At 36.8% G+C, this 16,404-nt stretch overlaps 1 protein-coding gene across 1 annotated transcript; it reads right to left on the bottom strand.

Moving 5' to 3' along the window:
• Nucleotides 1–423: 423 nt before the first annotated feature.
• On the bottom strand, nucleotides 424–4,474 carry LOC111058665 (iron-sulfur cluster co-chaperone protein HscB). The gene is made up of 3 exons (XM_022346217.2): nucleotides 3,856–4,474; nucleotides 1,825–2,078; nucleotides 424–597 (listed from the first exon to the last, which is right to left on the bottom strand). The coding sequence occupies exons 1-3, from the start codon at nucleotides 4,255–4,257 to the stop codon at nucleotides 468–470; spliced, it is 786 nt and encodes a 261-aa protein (XP_022201909.1). The 5' UTR covers nucleotides 4,258–4,474; the 3' UTR covers nucleotides 424–467.
• Between the last annotated feature and the right edge of the window lie 11,930 nt (nucleotides 4,475–16,404).

Raw genomic sequence — 16,404 nt, 5'->3', positions numbered from 1 at the left:
CAATTAAAAAAGGAACATACCTGTCAAATTTCATGAAAATCTATTACCGCGTTTCGCCGTAAATGCGCAACATATAAACATTTAAACATTAAGGCGGGATGCACACCGGAGAAACGCATTTCGTAAAGCCCTCTTTCATGAAACTTGTTTCATGCAATCCGTTCTACTCGCGCATGCATACAAAAGAAACGTTCCCTGCTTAATCTTATCAGTCGATTGCGAGCAACTTTTGTTTCACGTTTCCTGAAACTTTTTTCACGAAACGCGTTTCTCCGGTGTGCATCCCGCCTAAGAGAAATGCCAAACCGTCGACTTGAATCTTAGACCTCACTTCGCTCGGTCAAAAATAAAATAAGAATTCAGATTACAAATAAATTTTATTCAACAAGTCTAAAGACTCAGTTGATTAATAATATGAACAAGTTTCAAAAAATTAAATAATCTATTTTATTTACAGAAACGTTTTTTCAACTAGAAATACCTTGTTTATGTTTCAACACCTTAATCTTCGAATCTATACTTGTGAAGTATTTGAGTTTGGAAACAATTTTAATGGCTGTATTCAAATCTTTCCTTTCAAATGCAGCAGACAGTTCTCTGAAAAAGAGAAGGATAATGTTGAGTACATCGTATATTATGCTTTGATAAAATAATTAGGAAAAATTCTGTATAACAATCATGAAAGCATAAAAAAATTTGGAGTTTGGCAAATACATATCTCACGGTAACTCATATTTTCTATAAATTGAGTTTATAATTTTATTAAATTGAATTTTTATAAATTAAGATGTTTTCGTATATTACTAACATAGCAATATAATTTTTTTTATTTATAAGTTATATACTAGTAGTTCTGTGAACAGTAGACCTCGCGCTCAGTAAGTTACATTGACCTGTTATGTTTCTCAAAATTTAATAAATAATTTATCAATTAAAAATGTCTAGAAAAAATCCTAAATAAACATAGAGCTTTCTGTCCTATCGTACCGTGACGTGTCTTCCCGGAATGTGAGTGTGAGCGCAGTTATCAGGTCTGGCTGCAACTGTCTACAACGTTGATGGAAATATACATTTTCAAGATGTTCGATATTTTTGAACGGGTAGTATTATAGTCAACTGTCTACTAACGTTGATGGAAATATACATTTACAAGATTTTCGATGTTTTTGAACGGGTAGTCCACTAGACAGCTGATTTATGATGAATAATTCTATAGTCTGATTTTTACTCTAATATTGGCACATGAAGGAGGCTCCTTTTTCCTTTTATATTATCCTTGAAATGCAAAATTTCCAAAAACCTTGTATATACGTCGACGCGCGCAATTTAAAAAGGAACATACCTGTTAAATTTCATGAAAATCTATTACCGCGTTTCGCCGTGAATGCGCAACATATAAGCATTAAGAGAAATGCCAAACCGTCGACTTGAATCTTAGACCACACTTCGCTCGGTCAATTATGATACTGATAAACAAAACCTCTAAATGGACAAAAATATCAGCCACATTATTCAGCGACAGTATTTTTTGCTACCATATGTTAATGCTCGATAATGTGTATATTATTCATACACCACATGTATGTAACAGTACGAAACTATTGTTTTCTTACTTGTTTTATAGCTTGAAAATTTTCTTTAACCAATAAAAATTATTTATTATTTATAAAATTATCTAAAGAAGATGTAAAATTGAATTAAGCGTACTCATGAAAAGTTTGGCATCCTGTGTCATCATTAAAACAATATTGTTATAAAAACTAGTTTCAATTTTTACAAGAATTTTAAATTCTGAGAAACCTATAGAAAACAAGTTATACTTACGCAACTAATGATCCAATGCATTTCTTATTCTCTGCATCTAATTGGATAATTTGCTTGGGCTGCGTCGCTTCTTCCAGAGCCTCATTCCGTTCCATCATTTCCATTAAAAATTCTTTATCGAGATCAGTATTTTCTTCCTCGATTGACAGGCCCTTCAGCTTCAACATGTACAGACCACGATCCAGGGGATTTTGAAGAGTATTGTAAGCTTTATTGATTAACGACGAATATTCTTCGGAAATACTTTTTTCCTTCTGAAAAAATGCATGAGACTGATTTATACATCTCCCGTGTATTTTTCAAGTTTTACAACATAGGTACTCAAGTTACAGTAAGTACTATAATAATATCATTTTGGCAGCAAAATTGCTTTTGAATTGTGATAATGGTTTCAATTGCATTAATTGTATTTATAATGTTGAATCCCTATTTAGCAGGCCTGACAGGCATGTTCTTGCCATAGATAGAATTTTTCATTGCCGATTGTCCCAAAAAAGTGACCCCACTATGTCCAAGGTACGTATATTCCAAGCTGATTTTTGACATAGATAGAAATAGTTGCCATAAATAGAAATAATTGCAATAAATAGAAATAATTGCCATAGATAGAAATAATTGCCATAGATAGAAATAATTGCCATAGATAGAAATAATTGCCATAGATAGAAATAATTGCCATAGATAGAATCATGATCTATTAATAAAAAATGAAAATCATGTAAGTTATTATCCACAGGATTAGTTTAGTTGTGTTTGCAAATACAGAATGAAATTAGACATTTATAAGATAATAATTTTGTTGTATTCAGCTTGGAATATACCCTGGACATAGTGGGGCCACTTTTCGGGACAATCGTCGGCAACTTGCTGGTCAGTGGTGAGATTCACGTTATGTCAGTAAGTTAGCTGATTAGCATTGGTTTGCTATCTTTGTCTGTCAGTAGACGAAGAAGATAGCTCTACCTTTTCCAACTCTGCACTGTTTGATTGGCACAAGCCAAATCTTTTGTTTTGACTATTTTGAAATAATTATGATGAAGAGACAAAATTGCTTATCTCCTCACAATCTATAATTTAATAATAAAACATTATTGACGAATAAAATACATATGATGAAGAATTCATAGTTATAAACAAGAATCTAGAATTACCTAATATCAGATCAGATCTATCAGTGAGGTTTTATAACGTGAATCTTACTATAGCCAAGTGGTCTGAGAAATGGCAACTTCAACCTTACCGTTGAGTCTGGACATGGGCTGCACGAGTCATGGATATTTATCATATACCTACCTACGCACAAGCAAAAGCTCATGGAACATGAGTACATGGGACATTTTATTTTTAATAAAAAAAAAATCGTGTGACCTGGCTGGCTCAGTCTGGAGTCAGAGTTATCTGGTCAAACCTAATCAATTTCAGGGCCTTCAACATAACATAGCTTGCCGGCCAAAATAGCCGAGACGACTGAGGCGTTGCAACCTTCTGTCTTCTAATGCCACCTGGTCGCATGTTCGAATCCCATCGAATAAGCAAGCACGTTTGATCTTCTCACCAAATCACCCTAGCAATTGCCATTCCCCACTCACAAGCAAAAAGCTCATGCAAACTCAATGACAAGCTTATAACGGAGTTGGTACAAGTAAGCCCAGAGAAATTAGAAAAGTGGTCAACCGGCTAATTGAAATAAATTTGAAACTGAGTTTATTATTACCCGTTTATGAACTGAGGTTATGACTTGAAGGCTCATCTCCTTTAACTGAATGACAGAATATTTATATTATTTAATCGCCAAACATATTTAAAATACAATATATATCAAAATTAAGCCACGGGATACACCCAAAACGGCGTACATAAACTTACATATTAACAAGACAACTAAGCCAATCGCTTTCCATGAAGCCCTAATTATTGAGGATAGGCTCTAGGTTAGTTTTTACCCTAATCATCAGGGTATGGTATTATGCAACAGAAATTTAAAAAATTCACATGATTATTTTCAATGTAAATGAAATCTTAGAAACTCACCTCACTTTTATTACCAAATTTATCTGGATGGAGGACAGACTGCAGTTTTCTGTAATTCCTAGAAAGCTCATCATTTCTAACATCGAAAGATGAGCTTACATCCAACAAATCAAAATAGTTACTTTCTTTGTTGGGTCCTTGGATACAATTACATTTATCACAAAATAAATTATGATTCATAACGGAACTGCCACATTTCCAGCAACGTTTCAAGTTATTGTTAGAATAGTTAACTCTAACTTCAACTGGATTGGGAACTATCCGGAGAATATTGTATTTGTCATTGAATTGCATTTGTTCATAGCCCCATACATCCCTCCAAACATGTTTCTGATATAAATGACGACACGCTTTTGAAACCAGAATATTATTTTTGAAAAGATTAGTATTTATCAAACTCATGGTGAAGAAGATTGGATCAGGTTTAGCTACTTGAAATCTAATCCATGACAGTAATCGAAAATAAACACTCAAATTACAAATAAACGTTAAATGGTTAAATAAACACACAAGTATTTTGAGGTTATACAAATTGAAAGGAAACAGCTGCTTATAAAATCAGCTGGGAGGATTTCAGTTTCTCAGGATTCAGTACTGAATGAAACCTTAGACCAGTTATAGAATGGACACGGCCCATTGTACGGTGTACAATACTTAAACGGTGTACACACGTACGGTACGTTTGCCTCGGGGTGAGCATTGCAGCATGACAATAAATTAGTTTTGTAGGCTACCGTACCTTATTATTTTTAAAACACATTATAACTTCGAAGCCGATATCACATAACACATCATAAATTAACATAATATATCGTTTTTGCCCGTAGCTAGAAATAACCTAAAAACACCATGAATCTGAAAATAGACACAATCTGAAAGTTTTCCATACGATGCGTGACGTCACTGTTGTGACTTCAAGATGGGTGGATTTGGCAGTAGATGTTGGCTTCAGAGGCTAGACTTCCCAGCGTGTCTATTCTATAACTGGTCCAAGAATGAAACCATGATAAAGTGAATGCTACTCAACCAGCTGATTTATTCACATCGCTACCTCGAAAACTCTGTATATCCCGGTCGACCACCCTGGGAGGCTGGGACGTGACGACATCGAGTTTCATATACACTCAAGCACAGATGAAAGAAACACTACAATTTTTATGCTTCTTCCGTGACTCAAGACACAAAAGTTACAATGATCTGAAGTCGAATTCTCTGCCTCTCTCATGTATGCTCAATGTAAGCCAGCGCCTGGACTGTAATTAGTAGCATAAATTTCATGCCGACTCACCATGTACAGCACAAACAACAAAACAGCACTGTGCAAACAGTCGAATGCACCAAATTTCTAGGTGTCATTCTAAACAATCACCTGTCATGGAAACAGCATAAAGAGAGTCTATGTAGAAAACTCTCATCAGCAACATTTATCATTAGGAGAATAAGAAATATTACCGATGAAAAACAGCAATGACTGCCTAGAGTGCCTACCACTCGCTATTTGTCTCACACTTGAGGTATGGTATAGCTGCCTGCGCCTGGGGATCGTCTGCAAAAGAAAATCTAGAGAGTTCTGAAAATCAAAAAGAGAGCAATAAGAAATATTTTAAGAACCAACTATATTGAGCATTGCAAACCCCTCTTCAAAAAACAGGAATACTACCTAACGGCAGTCTCCATATATATCTTGGAAGTCGTTATTTTGATCAAGAAATCAAATCCAATCTTGAGACAAGACAGGCACACTATGGGACAAGACATAATCACAATATAGACCTCCCACAACATAGATTGAAAAAGCTCAGTGATTCTCCATCTTATGCAGGGGCATACCTGTTCAACTTGCTCCCAGATAGTCTAAAACTACTAGAAAACAACAACGCGCTAGCAAAGGGTTTGAAGAGGTACCTAATGGACCGGCCTTATTATACTGTTGCAGAATAAATCGAGGAGCATACATACACCCACCTCAGATAGCGGCTAGTGCCGTGGAAAACCCCGTTCAAGGGACAATAACTGGTGGATTCACGGAGGATCGGCAGCCTTGATTGTGGGTTGATTAGTTTGTGCTTTCCTCCCCTTCCACCTATCACAAAGAGGCAAGATAACCTCTCTCCCTCACCCCTCCTTCATCCTCCCCGTTTATCTTTCAAACCAGCACTTCAAGAAGCGTACTCGAGAAGTCAACATCGTTTTCGTTTCGTTTCTCCTGTTTCCGTGGCGTTCGAGCTGAACGCAATTACCTCGTTTCGTTTCGTGATATATGTACAATATCATATAGGCCTACGCATAAAGACAGGATATTGTCAGCAGTAACTTCCACACACGAGATACAGTCCACTTCCTCGCCAGTTCCAAGGTTAGTGCAAATTAAAGACTTACTTTTGGGGCTGTCAACGTTTTCGTGAATTAAATCTTAACACTGTACCCCAATCCATAGGTTTGGGGACAGGACGGGATTACCAATGACAATTCCCCAGTCAGCAGACTGCGGCGAAGACAACAGAAGTAAGAAGTAAATAAGTAAGTAAGTGAGCAAAGTAGAAAATAAAAATAATATAAATTATATTGAAACATCCTGTTATGCTTACCTACTTCATATTTCGACTTCCTCTAGTATATCTAGATATTAAATATAACCTAATAAAACCTAACCCTTTACCCTATTCTGTCAATTAGTTGAATTTCTACATTGTTGATATACGATGTGGCAATCTTGCAATGCGTGTAAGAGATCTGCCATCTGCTTTGTTGAATGATACACAAGGATAGCAACACCATAGCAAATCACATACTGCCGTTATAACGTGGACCTCACTATAGATACTCAAAGAATACTTTTGAATAACTATGTGATAACTGTGACCGTTGCTGGCCGGTACTCTGTATCTGAGACAAAGAGAAGCTACTCTGAATGAAACCTTAGAGCTTAGACCAGTTATAGAATGGACACGGCCCATTGTATATTCCTTAAACGGTGTACACACGTACGGTACGTTTGCCTCGGGTGAGCTAGGGAACTATAAAGTCTTTATAGTTCCTTAGGGTGAGCATTGCAGCATGACAATAAATTAGTTTTGTAGGCTACCGTACCTTATTATTTTTAAAACACATTATAACTTCGAAGCCGATATCACATAACACATCATAAATTAACATAATATATCGTTTTTGCCCGTAGCTAGAAATAACCCAAAAACACCATGAATCTGAAATAGACACAATCTGAAAGTTTTCCATACGATGCGTGACGTCACTGTTGTGACTTCAAGATGGGTGGATTTGGCAGTAGTGGATGTTGGCTTCAGAGGCTAGACTTCCCAGCGTGTCTATTCTATAACTGGTCCAAGAATGAAACCATGATAAAGTGAATGCTACTCAATCAGCTGATTTATTCACATCGCTACCTCGAAAACTCTGTATATCCCGGTCAACCACCCTGGGACGTGACGACATCGAGTTTCATATACACTCAAGACACAAAAGTTACAATGATCTGAAGTCGAATTCTCTGCCTCTGCCTCAATGTAAGCCAGCGCCTGGACTGTAATTAGTAGCATAAATTTCATGCCGACTCACCATGTACAGCACAAACAACAAAACAGCACTGTGCAAACAGTCGAATCCACCAAATTTCTAGATGTCATTCTAAACAATCACCTGTCATGGAAACAGCATATAGAGAGTCTATGTAGAAAACTCTCATCAGCAACATTTATCATTAGGAGAATAAGAAATATTACCGATGAAAAACAGCAATGACTGCCTACCACTCGCTATTTGTCTCACACTTGAGGTATGGTATAGCTGCCTGGGGATCGTCTGCAAAAGAAAATCTAGAGAGAGTTCTGAAAATCAAAAAGAGAACAATAAGAAATATTTTAAGAACCAACTATATTGAGCATTGCAAACCCCTCTTCAAAAAACAGGAATACTACCTAACGGCAGTCTCCATATATATCTTGGAAGTCGTTATTTTGATCAAGAAATCAAATCCAATCTTGAGACAAGACAGGCACACTATGGGACAAGACATAATCACAATATAGACCTCCCACAACATAGATTGAAAAAGCTCAGTGATTCTCCATCTTATGCAGGGGCATACCTGTTCAACTTGCTCCCAGAGAGTCTAAAACTACTAGAAAACAACAACGCGCTAGCAAAGGGTTTGAAGAGGTACCTAATGGACCGGCCTTATTATACCGTTGCAGAATAAATCGAGGAGCATACATACACCCACCTCAGATAGCGGCTAGTGCCGTGGAAAACCCCGTTCAAGGGACAATAACTGGTGGATTCACGGAGGATCGGCAGCCTTGATTGTGGGTTGATTAGTTTGAGCTTTCCTCCCCTTCCCCCTCTCCCAAAGAGGCAAGATGACCTCTCTCCCTCACCCCTCCTTCATCCTCCCCGTTTATCTTTCAAACCAGCACTTCAAGAAGCGTGCTCGAGAAGTCAACATCGTTTTCGTTTCGTTTCTCCTGTTTCCGTGGCGTTCGAGCTGAACACAATTACCTCGTTTCGTTTCGTGATATATGTACAATATCATATAGGCCTACGCATAAAGACAGGATATCGTCAGCAGTAACTTCTACACACGAGATACAGTCCACTTCCTCGCCAGTTCCAAGGTTAGTGCAAATTAAAGACTTACTTTTGGGGCTGTCGACGTTTTCGTGAATTAAATCTTAACTGTACCCCAATCCATAGGTTTGGGGACAGGACGAGATTACCACATGGTCCGACCAGGCCTGGGATATGTTCTATTTCCAAGAGATTTATTTTTCAATTAAAATTTCAATTCGTTAATAGTAGAGTTACTTGTTGATACATGCACTGATATCCATGTTAAATCCAGTTGCAAAGTTCCTTTCCAAATCTCCTTGTTTATCTAATCAGTTACTTAGTTACAATGGCAAGCCCACAAGCCTTGCTTACTATTTGTGTGAAGAAGAAAGAAACTTTGTTTAGCCATGTTCAACAAGCTTATGACTTGTTGAAGGATATCAATGATCCTAAAATTCAATCTCAATTTTTTATAAGAAGCATATCTATTGAAAATACTGTGAAAGAATATTCTGCACTCTTAGATGAAATCAATGAATTTTCTATTCAAGTTGAACCTACTAAAGAACCTGAATATCAATCACTTACCGTTATTGATAATTTATCCTGTGCAATAATAAATGCTCGTGATAAATTGAATCAAATTAAAAATGAGAAACCGAAGGAGAAAAGTGAACCCTCAACTTCAAACTCTCATTCTCCCCCGTTTGAACATGATTACCTCCTACTGAAATAAAACCGTTTGATGGCTCTGATATTTCAGACTGGCCTAGATTCAAAAATATCTTTTCATCATTGATTGTGGATGATAAATATTATTCTCCTGTTCATAAATTTCATATTTTGCATAATTTGTTGAAAGGCGAAGTAGCCAGAGTAGTGAAATCTTTTCAGATAAGTAGAGATTTTGATTTGGCATGGAAAACTCTATGCAAGCGTTATGAAAGTGATAGGGTGCTAGCTAACTACTACGTAAATGAAATTTTGAAAACTAGTTCGATCCCATTTAAACCTTCGTTACAATCGCTTCAAGATTTTCTTGTTAAAGTAGGTGATAGTATTACCACTCTGAAATCGATGAAAGTTCCTGATTTGGCTGATTATATCTTGTACTCATTAGCTATTCGTCAATTAGACAAAATATCACGTGAATCGTTTGAGCTCGAGGTAGCTGATAAGAGCTTTCCTTCTTGTCAACAGTTGATTGATTTCGTGAATAAGAGAGTTAGATCTTATCAATTATCTGCATCTGATGTGCCATCTGTTAATGAACAAAAATCTATCGAAAAGCCGAAAAATAAGTCTTTTCAGAAAAAGGTTGTCTTATCTACTCAGGCTAATAACAGTGTTCGAAATAAAAGCAGCTCAGTTACTTGTGAATTGAATGATAGTGCTGAAACAAAATGTTCATTTTTCAACTCAACGAATCATTCGTTATTCAAATGTCCTGCTTTCTTGAAAAGAGATCCAAAAGCTAGGAATGAATTATTAAATCATTGAGAGTCTGTTTCAATTGTTTCTCCAAATTTCAAGCTGTAAACCAATGCAAGTCTAAATCGTTGTGTTATTGTGGCCGTATGCATAATAAATTACTTCATTATCCTCGTAGTAGTGATAATAGCCGTTCGAATTCTCCTGCTCGTTATCAGAAATCTACTTATAACATCTCTAAAGTTGCTTTGAAATCGAAATCCGTTGATTCGATCACTCAAACTGATAGCACTATGAATGTTGTTGAGAATTCAAATTCTTCTAAGCATTGTGGTATCACTGATAATGTTATTGATAAGTCATCAATTGTTAAATTCCTAAAACGAGTGTTGTTCTAGGTACTGCTCAAGCAGTTATTAAAAATTCATCTGGTTCGTTTATTGGTGTTCGTTTAATGATTGATTCTGGTAGTACTGCCAATTTCATCACAAAAGATCTTGTTATGAAACTTGGTTTATCTGTTCATTGTCAACAAAATTTCTCTGGTTTGAATTCCTCGAGTGTAGGGAATTCTTCTGGTGTTGTGAAATGTTTGTTGAAACCTAAGGGCTCAAATCACCCTCGTTTAGAAGCTGAGGCTTATGTGATTGATAAAATAGTTGGTTCATTGCCCCCTATTTATCTCAGTTCAAAAGTGCAAAATGAGTTGAAAAAATTCCACCTTGCTGATCCTGTGTTCTATGAACAACGTTCCGTTGATCTTCTATTGGGATGTCAGTTATTCAACAAAATATTACGTCATCATAGTCAAGTCTCATCTAGTGAAGAGTGTTCGTTTTGCGTGATTCCTACCGTTTTTGGTGACATTATTTTGGGTGAATTTCCAAATCATTCCGGTCTTCTTAATCAGTAATTGACTGCATTAATGACGTGTCCCACCTCTGAGAACTCGTTGAATAATTTGGTTCATAAGTTTTGCAAAAGTGAAGAAATTCCTAATCATAAATTTCTTAGTCCCGATGATGAGTTTTGTGAGAAACATTTTGCTGAAACTCACACACGTGATACTGAAGGAAGATATGTTGTTCGTCTTCCTTTCAAAGTTGACACTAATCAACTCAAGTTTCATGGATCTCATGATGTTGCTTTTAATCGTTTTCTGTCATTGGAGCGTCGTATGCTGCGTGATGCTCGTTTGCAATCTGATTGCGTATCATTCATGGAAGAGTATCTTCTTTTGGATCATATGGAAGTTGCTAAAAAACCAGGTAAATATTTTATTCCTTATTTTTGTGTATTCAATCCGTCATCACCTACAACAAAGGTTCGTGTTGTATTTGATGGGTCTGCTAAAAAGAGTCACATTTCGTTGAATCAAGTTCTTTATTCAGGTCCAAAATTGTTAAATATCATATGTGATGTATTAACTAGATTCAGACTTCACTCATTCGTATTCACGTGTGATGTTACGAAAATGTATCGTGCTATCCTCATTGATGAAGAAGATCGTTCTTTCCTTCACATATTGTTTCGTGAAGATCCTTCCGATGATATTGTCGTTTATGAGCTCAAAACAATCACATATGGTTTGAAACCGTCTGGTTTTCTTGCTCAACGTGCTCTCAATGTTTTACGTTTCGTGAATAACTGTAAAGCATCAATTAGTGGTGTCTGTCGTAAATCAGGCGCACTTAGTGTTCAAGAGTTGAAATGTGCACAAATTTATGTGTTAAAATTGTTCAAAAGTGTCATTTCAATCGTGAACTCGACCTATTGAAAGAGGGTAAACATTGTGATAAGAGTTTCCAAAAATTGTCTGTATTCTTGGATTGTGATGGTGAGATTCGTGTTGGTGGCAGATTGGTAAATAGTGCTTTAGGATATGAAGCCAAGCATCCTTGTTTGATACATAAAGATAGTCATTTTACTAAACTCCTCATTGAGAATTATCATTGTTAAAACTCAATTTGCATCATCCTTGATTTTTGAACTTAGCGCATTGCCAGTATAGCCAACGTTTGGCAGATTTAGTCTGCATTGTTTTCAATATTTGTATCTTTTCAATTTGTTGTCTAGTATTATTTGATTAATTTCTAATTTGTCCTTTTTCACTTGCTTTTGAATAATATTTGTGTTTTGTATCTTTATTCTTGCATTTCTCACTTGCGGAAATCGTTGTAGGTAGGTTTTGCTCCACTCGGCTTGCCGTGGCGCTGGTGTGCTGCTTCTTTGTTTTCAACTCGATTCCAAAATGTAAAAATTGGCCAACTCTTGTTTTCATTTTCGAATTTGAATTTATTCCAGCTGAATATTCAATACTTTCATGTTTCATTGGCATATTTGCGATAAATATTGGCCTAATTCAATCAAACAACTTGTATGTCTTCATGGATTGTGTTTGAATCTCAAACTTCTGGTAGGTGTAACCTCACTTTCCATTTGAACACGCTTTTCTGAACTCAATTTTTAGAATTTAGTTTAAAGCTCTTTCCAATTTTACATTGTTCATCTTTTTCAATCCTTTTTAAAAAAATGTCAATTTAGCATTTTGATTCCATTGAATTCTCAGTGATCTACTTGTCAAGTTGCTATTCCGATTTTGTCTTTGTTCGGACATTACGTTTCAAGAGCATTCAATTATTTGCATTTCTGCAAAAATCCAAGATCATCAAGATTGCTTGATGTTTCTACAAATCTTTATTTCATATTCTTGTTTTCAAACTCTTTGTACTCTGAACTCTGTGTAGTTCAGAGCGCTGTTGCTACAGTCAACATATTTTCTTACCGTAGGGTATTTTCTTTTCCTCTGTCCACAGTTTGGATTTTGGGAAACTCAATCAATCTCTCTACATCTCTCGAATCAATCTGCTACCGAATCTGTTCTACAATTCTACCTACGATCGAATCTACCGATAAGGTCTGCAGTCTCTATTGACAGTCGAATTGCATCCACTTTGGGGTTCCATATACCCTCCCACTCACTTGGTCGACTGTGCAATTCAGCATTCCACTTTGGGGTTACGTATACCCTCCCACTCTCTGGCCGGTATGGTGATGATGATTTCCATTGCCAGAGCATTTCTTACAAATGCCTACAATCTTCGACAGCTTTCGACATCCTCAAGATACTCAGGTTGAGTAATTGTATATTCATCATAAATTTGTAATATCATCCATTCTTATTCATTCATTTATCTATTTTCATTCATTCATTATCATTCATACTGCTATTGTTCATTTACTTATATAGATTTATCTTACTTATGAGCTGTGCCTACAAAGGCAATCAAAGAGTTTGTCATTTCAGGACATTGAATAATATTCAAAATTTTGAATACAAAATCATTTTATTTTTTGAATCTTGTTTCTTTACAATTTGTTTCTTACAATTTGAAAGTCTTTACAATTGGCATCACATTCAACTTATGTATTTTGAAACTTACATCACAATTAATTCAACAATAAAAATAACAATTATTCACTACTTGATTTTGCAATTATTCGCATTACCTATTGTTTTGGTAGGACGAGTTGTATTCAGGACTCAGCCTACCTGGTCCTCCATTAATTTTGCTACCAGAAAAGTTATTTTGATAGATATCAGGCGCATATTTTATCAATCATATTTCTCATCTTCATGCTGAACCAAGAATAGTGCGTGCTCTTATTCAGTGTTATTTTTGGATTGTTGGAGCACACAGTGTTATCAGAAATGTGTTTATCAATTGTACTCGTTGCCGTTTATTCAATGCAACTCCTGTTGCTCCCGTCATGGGTGATCTTCCCAGCTCTTGTGTTGTTCCCAGTGCTCCCTTTCTGAAGGCTGCAGTCGATCTAGCTGGTCCTTTCACTGTCAAAGAGAGTATTCGGCCCAAAGCTCGTACGTACAAGGCATACTTTGCACTGTTTGTCTGTCTGGCAACAAAAGCTTGTCACATTGAGGTGCTTACAAGTCTTTCATCCGAAGAGTTTATTAACACTCTCCATCGTTTTGTTTCTAGGCGTGGATTGCCTAAAGAAATATTCTGTGATCAAGGGACGAATTTCAAAGGTGCTGGGCGACAATTGAAGGAAATTGTTGAATTTCTCAGATCATCAGAAAATCAATCCAACGTCTGTGATGCGATGTCATCTGAAAGCATCCAATTTCGTTTTAATATTCCACATGCTCCTTTCATGAATGGAATCTGTGAGTCTAATATTAAAAATGTGAAATTCCATTTGTTTCATGAAGTGGGAAATTCGGTCCTAACTATTGTTGAGCTTTCCACTCTGTTGGTGAAAATTGAGGCGATACTCAATTTGAGACCGTTGTATGCGCTCTCTTCATCTCCTGATGACTACGAGGCGCTGACTCCCGGACATTTCCTTGTTCATCGCCCTCTGTTGGCGGTTCCTGAAATTGACATGAGTGATGTCAACGAGCACAGACTGTCTCGTTGGGAAAAGGTTAATCACTTCACTCAGAGATTGTGGAAGAGGTGGGAGAGTGAATACCTTCACACTCTTCAAAAGAAGAATAAGTGGTTTGAGAGTGACACAAACCTTCAGGTAGGGCAGTTAGTATGGATTGAAGAGGACAATTCATCACCCTTATCATACCCGTTAGGTAGAGTCACCCAAATCATAAGTGATGCTAAGGGTGTTGTGCGCTCAGCTCACATGAAAACTAACTCTGGTGAGTATGTTAGGCCAGTTAGGAAACTTGCCCCCATTCTTCCCTATTAGTTTAACCCACACACCAAGTTCTCCGTTTTCCTTTCCTATTCTTTTTCCCTTAGTTTTTCCTTTCCTACCATTCAGTGCTTGTTGTTCTGTTTTTTCTTTTACTTTTAAATTTTAGTTTTTTTATGTTCTTGGAAATGGGGCATTCCAAGGCGGGTGGAGATGGTGGATTCACGGAGGATCGGCAGCCTTGATTGTGGGTTGATTAGTATGTGCTTTCCTCCCCTTCCCCCTCTCCCAAAGAGGCAAGATAACCTCTCTCCCTCACCCCTCCTTCATCCTCGTTTCGTTTCTCCTGTTTCCGTGGCATTAGAGCTGAACGCAATTACCTCGTTTCGTTTCATGATATATGTACAATATCATATAGGCCTATGCATAAAGACAGGATATCGTCAGCAGTAACTTCTACACACGAGATACAGTCCACCTCCTCGCCAGTTCCAAGGTTAGTGCAAATTAAAGACTTACTTTTGGGGCTGTCGACGTTTTCGTGAATTAAATCTTAACTGTACCCCAATCCATAGGTTTGGGGACAGGACGGGATTACCAATGACAATTCCCCAGTCAGCAGACTGCGGCGAAGACAACAGAAGTAAGAAGTAAATAAGTAAGTAAGTGAGCAAAGTAGAAAATAAAAATAATATAAATTATATTGAAACATCCTGTTATGCTTACCTACTTCATATTTCGACTTCCTCTAGTATATCTAGATATTAAATCATAGAAGGATATCGTATCCCTATCACAGTATACATACTTTATGGAAACTTGGCTAGTACCCTGACGCAAAAATACGCCATCTTGTTAGGAGGCGCCGCATTGTACTAGTATTGATGGTAGGTTCGGATCACTTTAATGATCCGGATTAATTGATCTCATTCACTGCCACGAGCCAATCAGAAGGCCAGGATTGGAACTCCCCAAGGTCACGTGACGTGTCTAGTATTTGCGTCATGTAAAAAGCATTGTTTAGATAGGCGTTTGATTACAAGTTTCCATTCTGTACCTATTCTGTGTCCCTATCACAATCATGATTAAAAATGATAAAACTTAATGTTTAGTCTACATGCAGTACAACAGGTAGCCTAAGTTGTTTCTTTGGGGAAAAAAATCAAAACGTATAATACCATACCGTATTAACTTTTTTGCCATGATTCTTCCAGATTTGAATACCGGCATAAGTTTAGCAATTATTAAGAACTTTAGCGATATTATTGATTGTCTCAAATACATCATGATTTGAGTTTTTTAAGTTTTAATATTTCCACCAATTCAAAGACCTTAAGGCTCGATGCACACTTGCGTCATTTCTAGTCACGGTTTTACGACCAGAGCGACAACTAGCTCACTGGCGTTCTAAAAGTTGTTAGAAGTATATGGGTTCCGGACGGAGCAGTTCACATTACAGCGTCGCACGCCCGTTTACGCTTTGCGTACGCTCTGCTGACGCATTCCGGACGCCACTTTCTTTACGTCACGGCGGGCAAGCCGCGTTTCATTCTCTACTTCAAAAACCTAAAACGCGTAAAAATTATGATCGAGAAATTGTGATTTCAGATTCGGATTCAGCGCCTCCAAATTAGTCACGTGGCTGGCCTCCCGGCTATCAAAAATAATCATAATTGAAGAAGTTTTGGTTCTACTGGATATTAAGTCATTCTATATGTACAGTACTCAATATTTTTCGATTTTTTTTTTGTCAGAGATTGATGAAAATCTATAAGAACTTATATTGTTTGGGAGTTAATCTTAATACAATAACATACTTTGTTATTGCATTGAGGTAAAAGTAATAGGCTAAGAATAATTTATTGTACTATTATTACA

This window comes from Nilaparvata lugens, chromosome 2, assembly GCF_014356525.2.
Source record: "Nilaparvata lugens isolate BPH chromosome 2, ASM1435652v1, whole genome shotgun sequence".
NCBI lineage: Eukaryota > Metazoa > Arthropoda > Insecta > Hemiptera > Delphacidae > Nilaparvata > Nilaparvata lugens.
This window is presented reverse-complemented; position numbering and strand designations above follow the sequence as displayed.

What these genes read in the sequence shown, in the direction of transcription:
- LOC111058665 (XM_022346217.2), bottom strand. Translation starts at nt 4,257, where the DNA reads ATGAGTTTGATAAATACTAATCTTTTCAAAAATAATATTCTGGTTTCA. An exon ending in AATTTGGTAATAAAAGTGAG is followed by an intron (nt 2,079 to 3,855) that starts GTGAGTTTCTAA and finishes GCATTTTTTCAG; the next exon opens with AAGGAAAAAAGTATTTCCGA. An exon ending in TGCATTGGATCATTAGTTGC is followed by an intron (nt 598 to 1,824) that starts GTAAGTATAACT and finishes TCTCTTTTTCAG; the next exon opens with AGAACTGTCTGCTGCATTTG.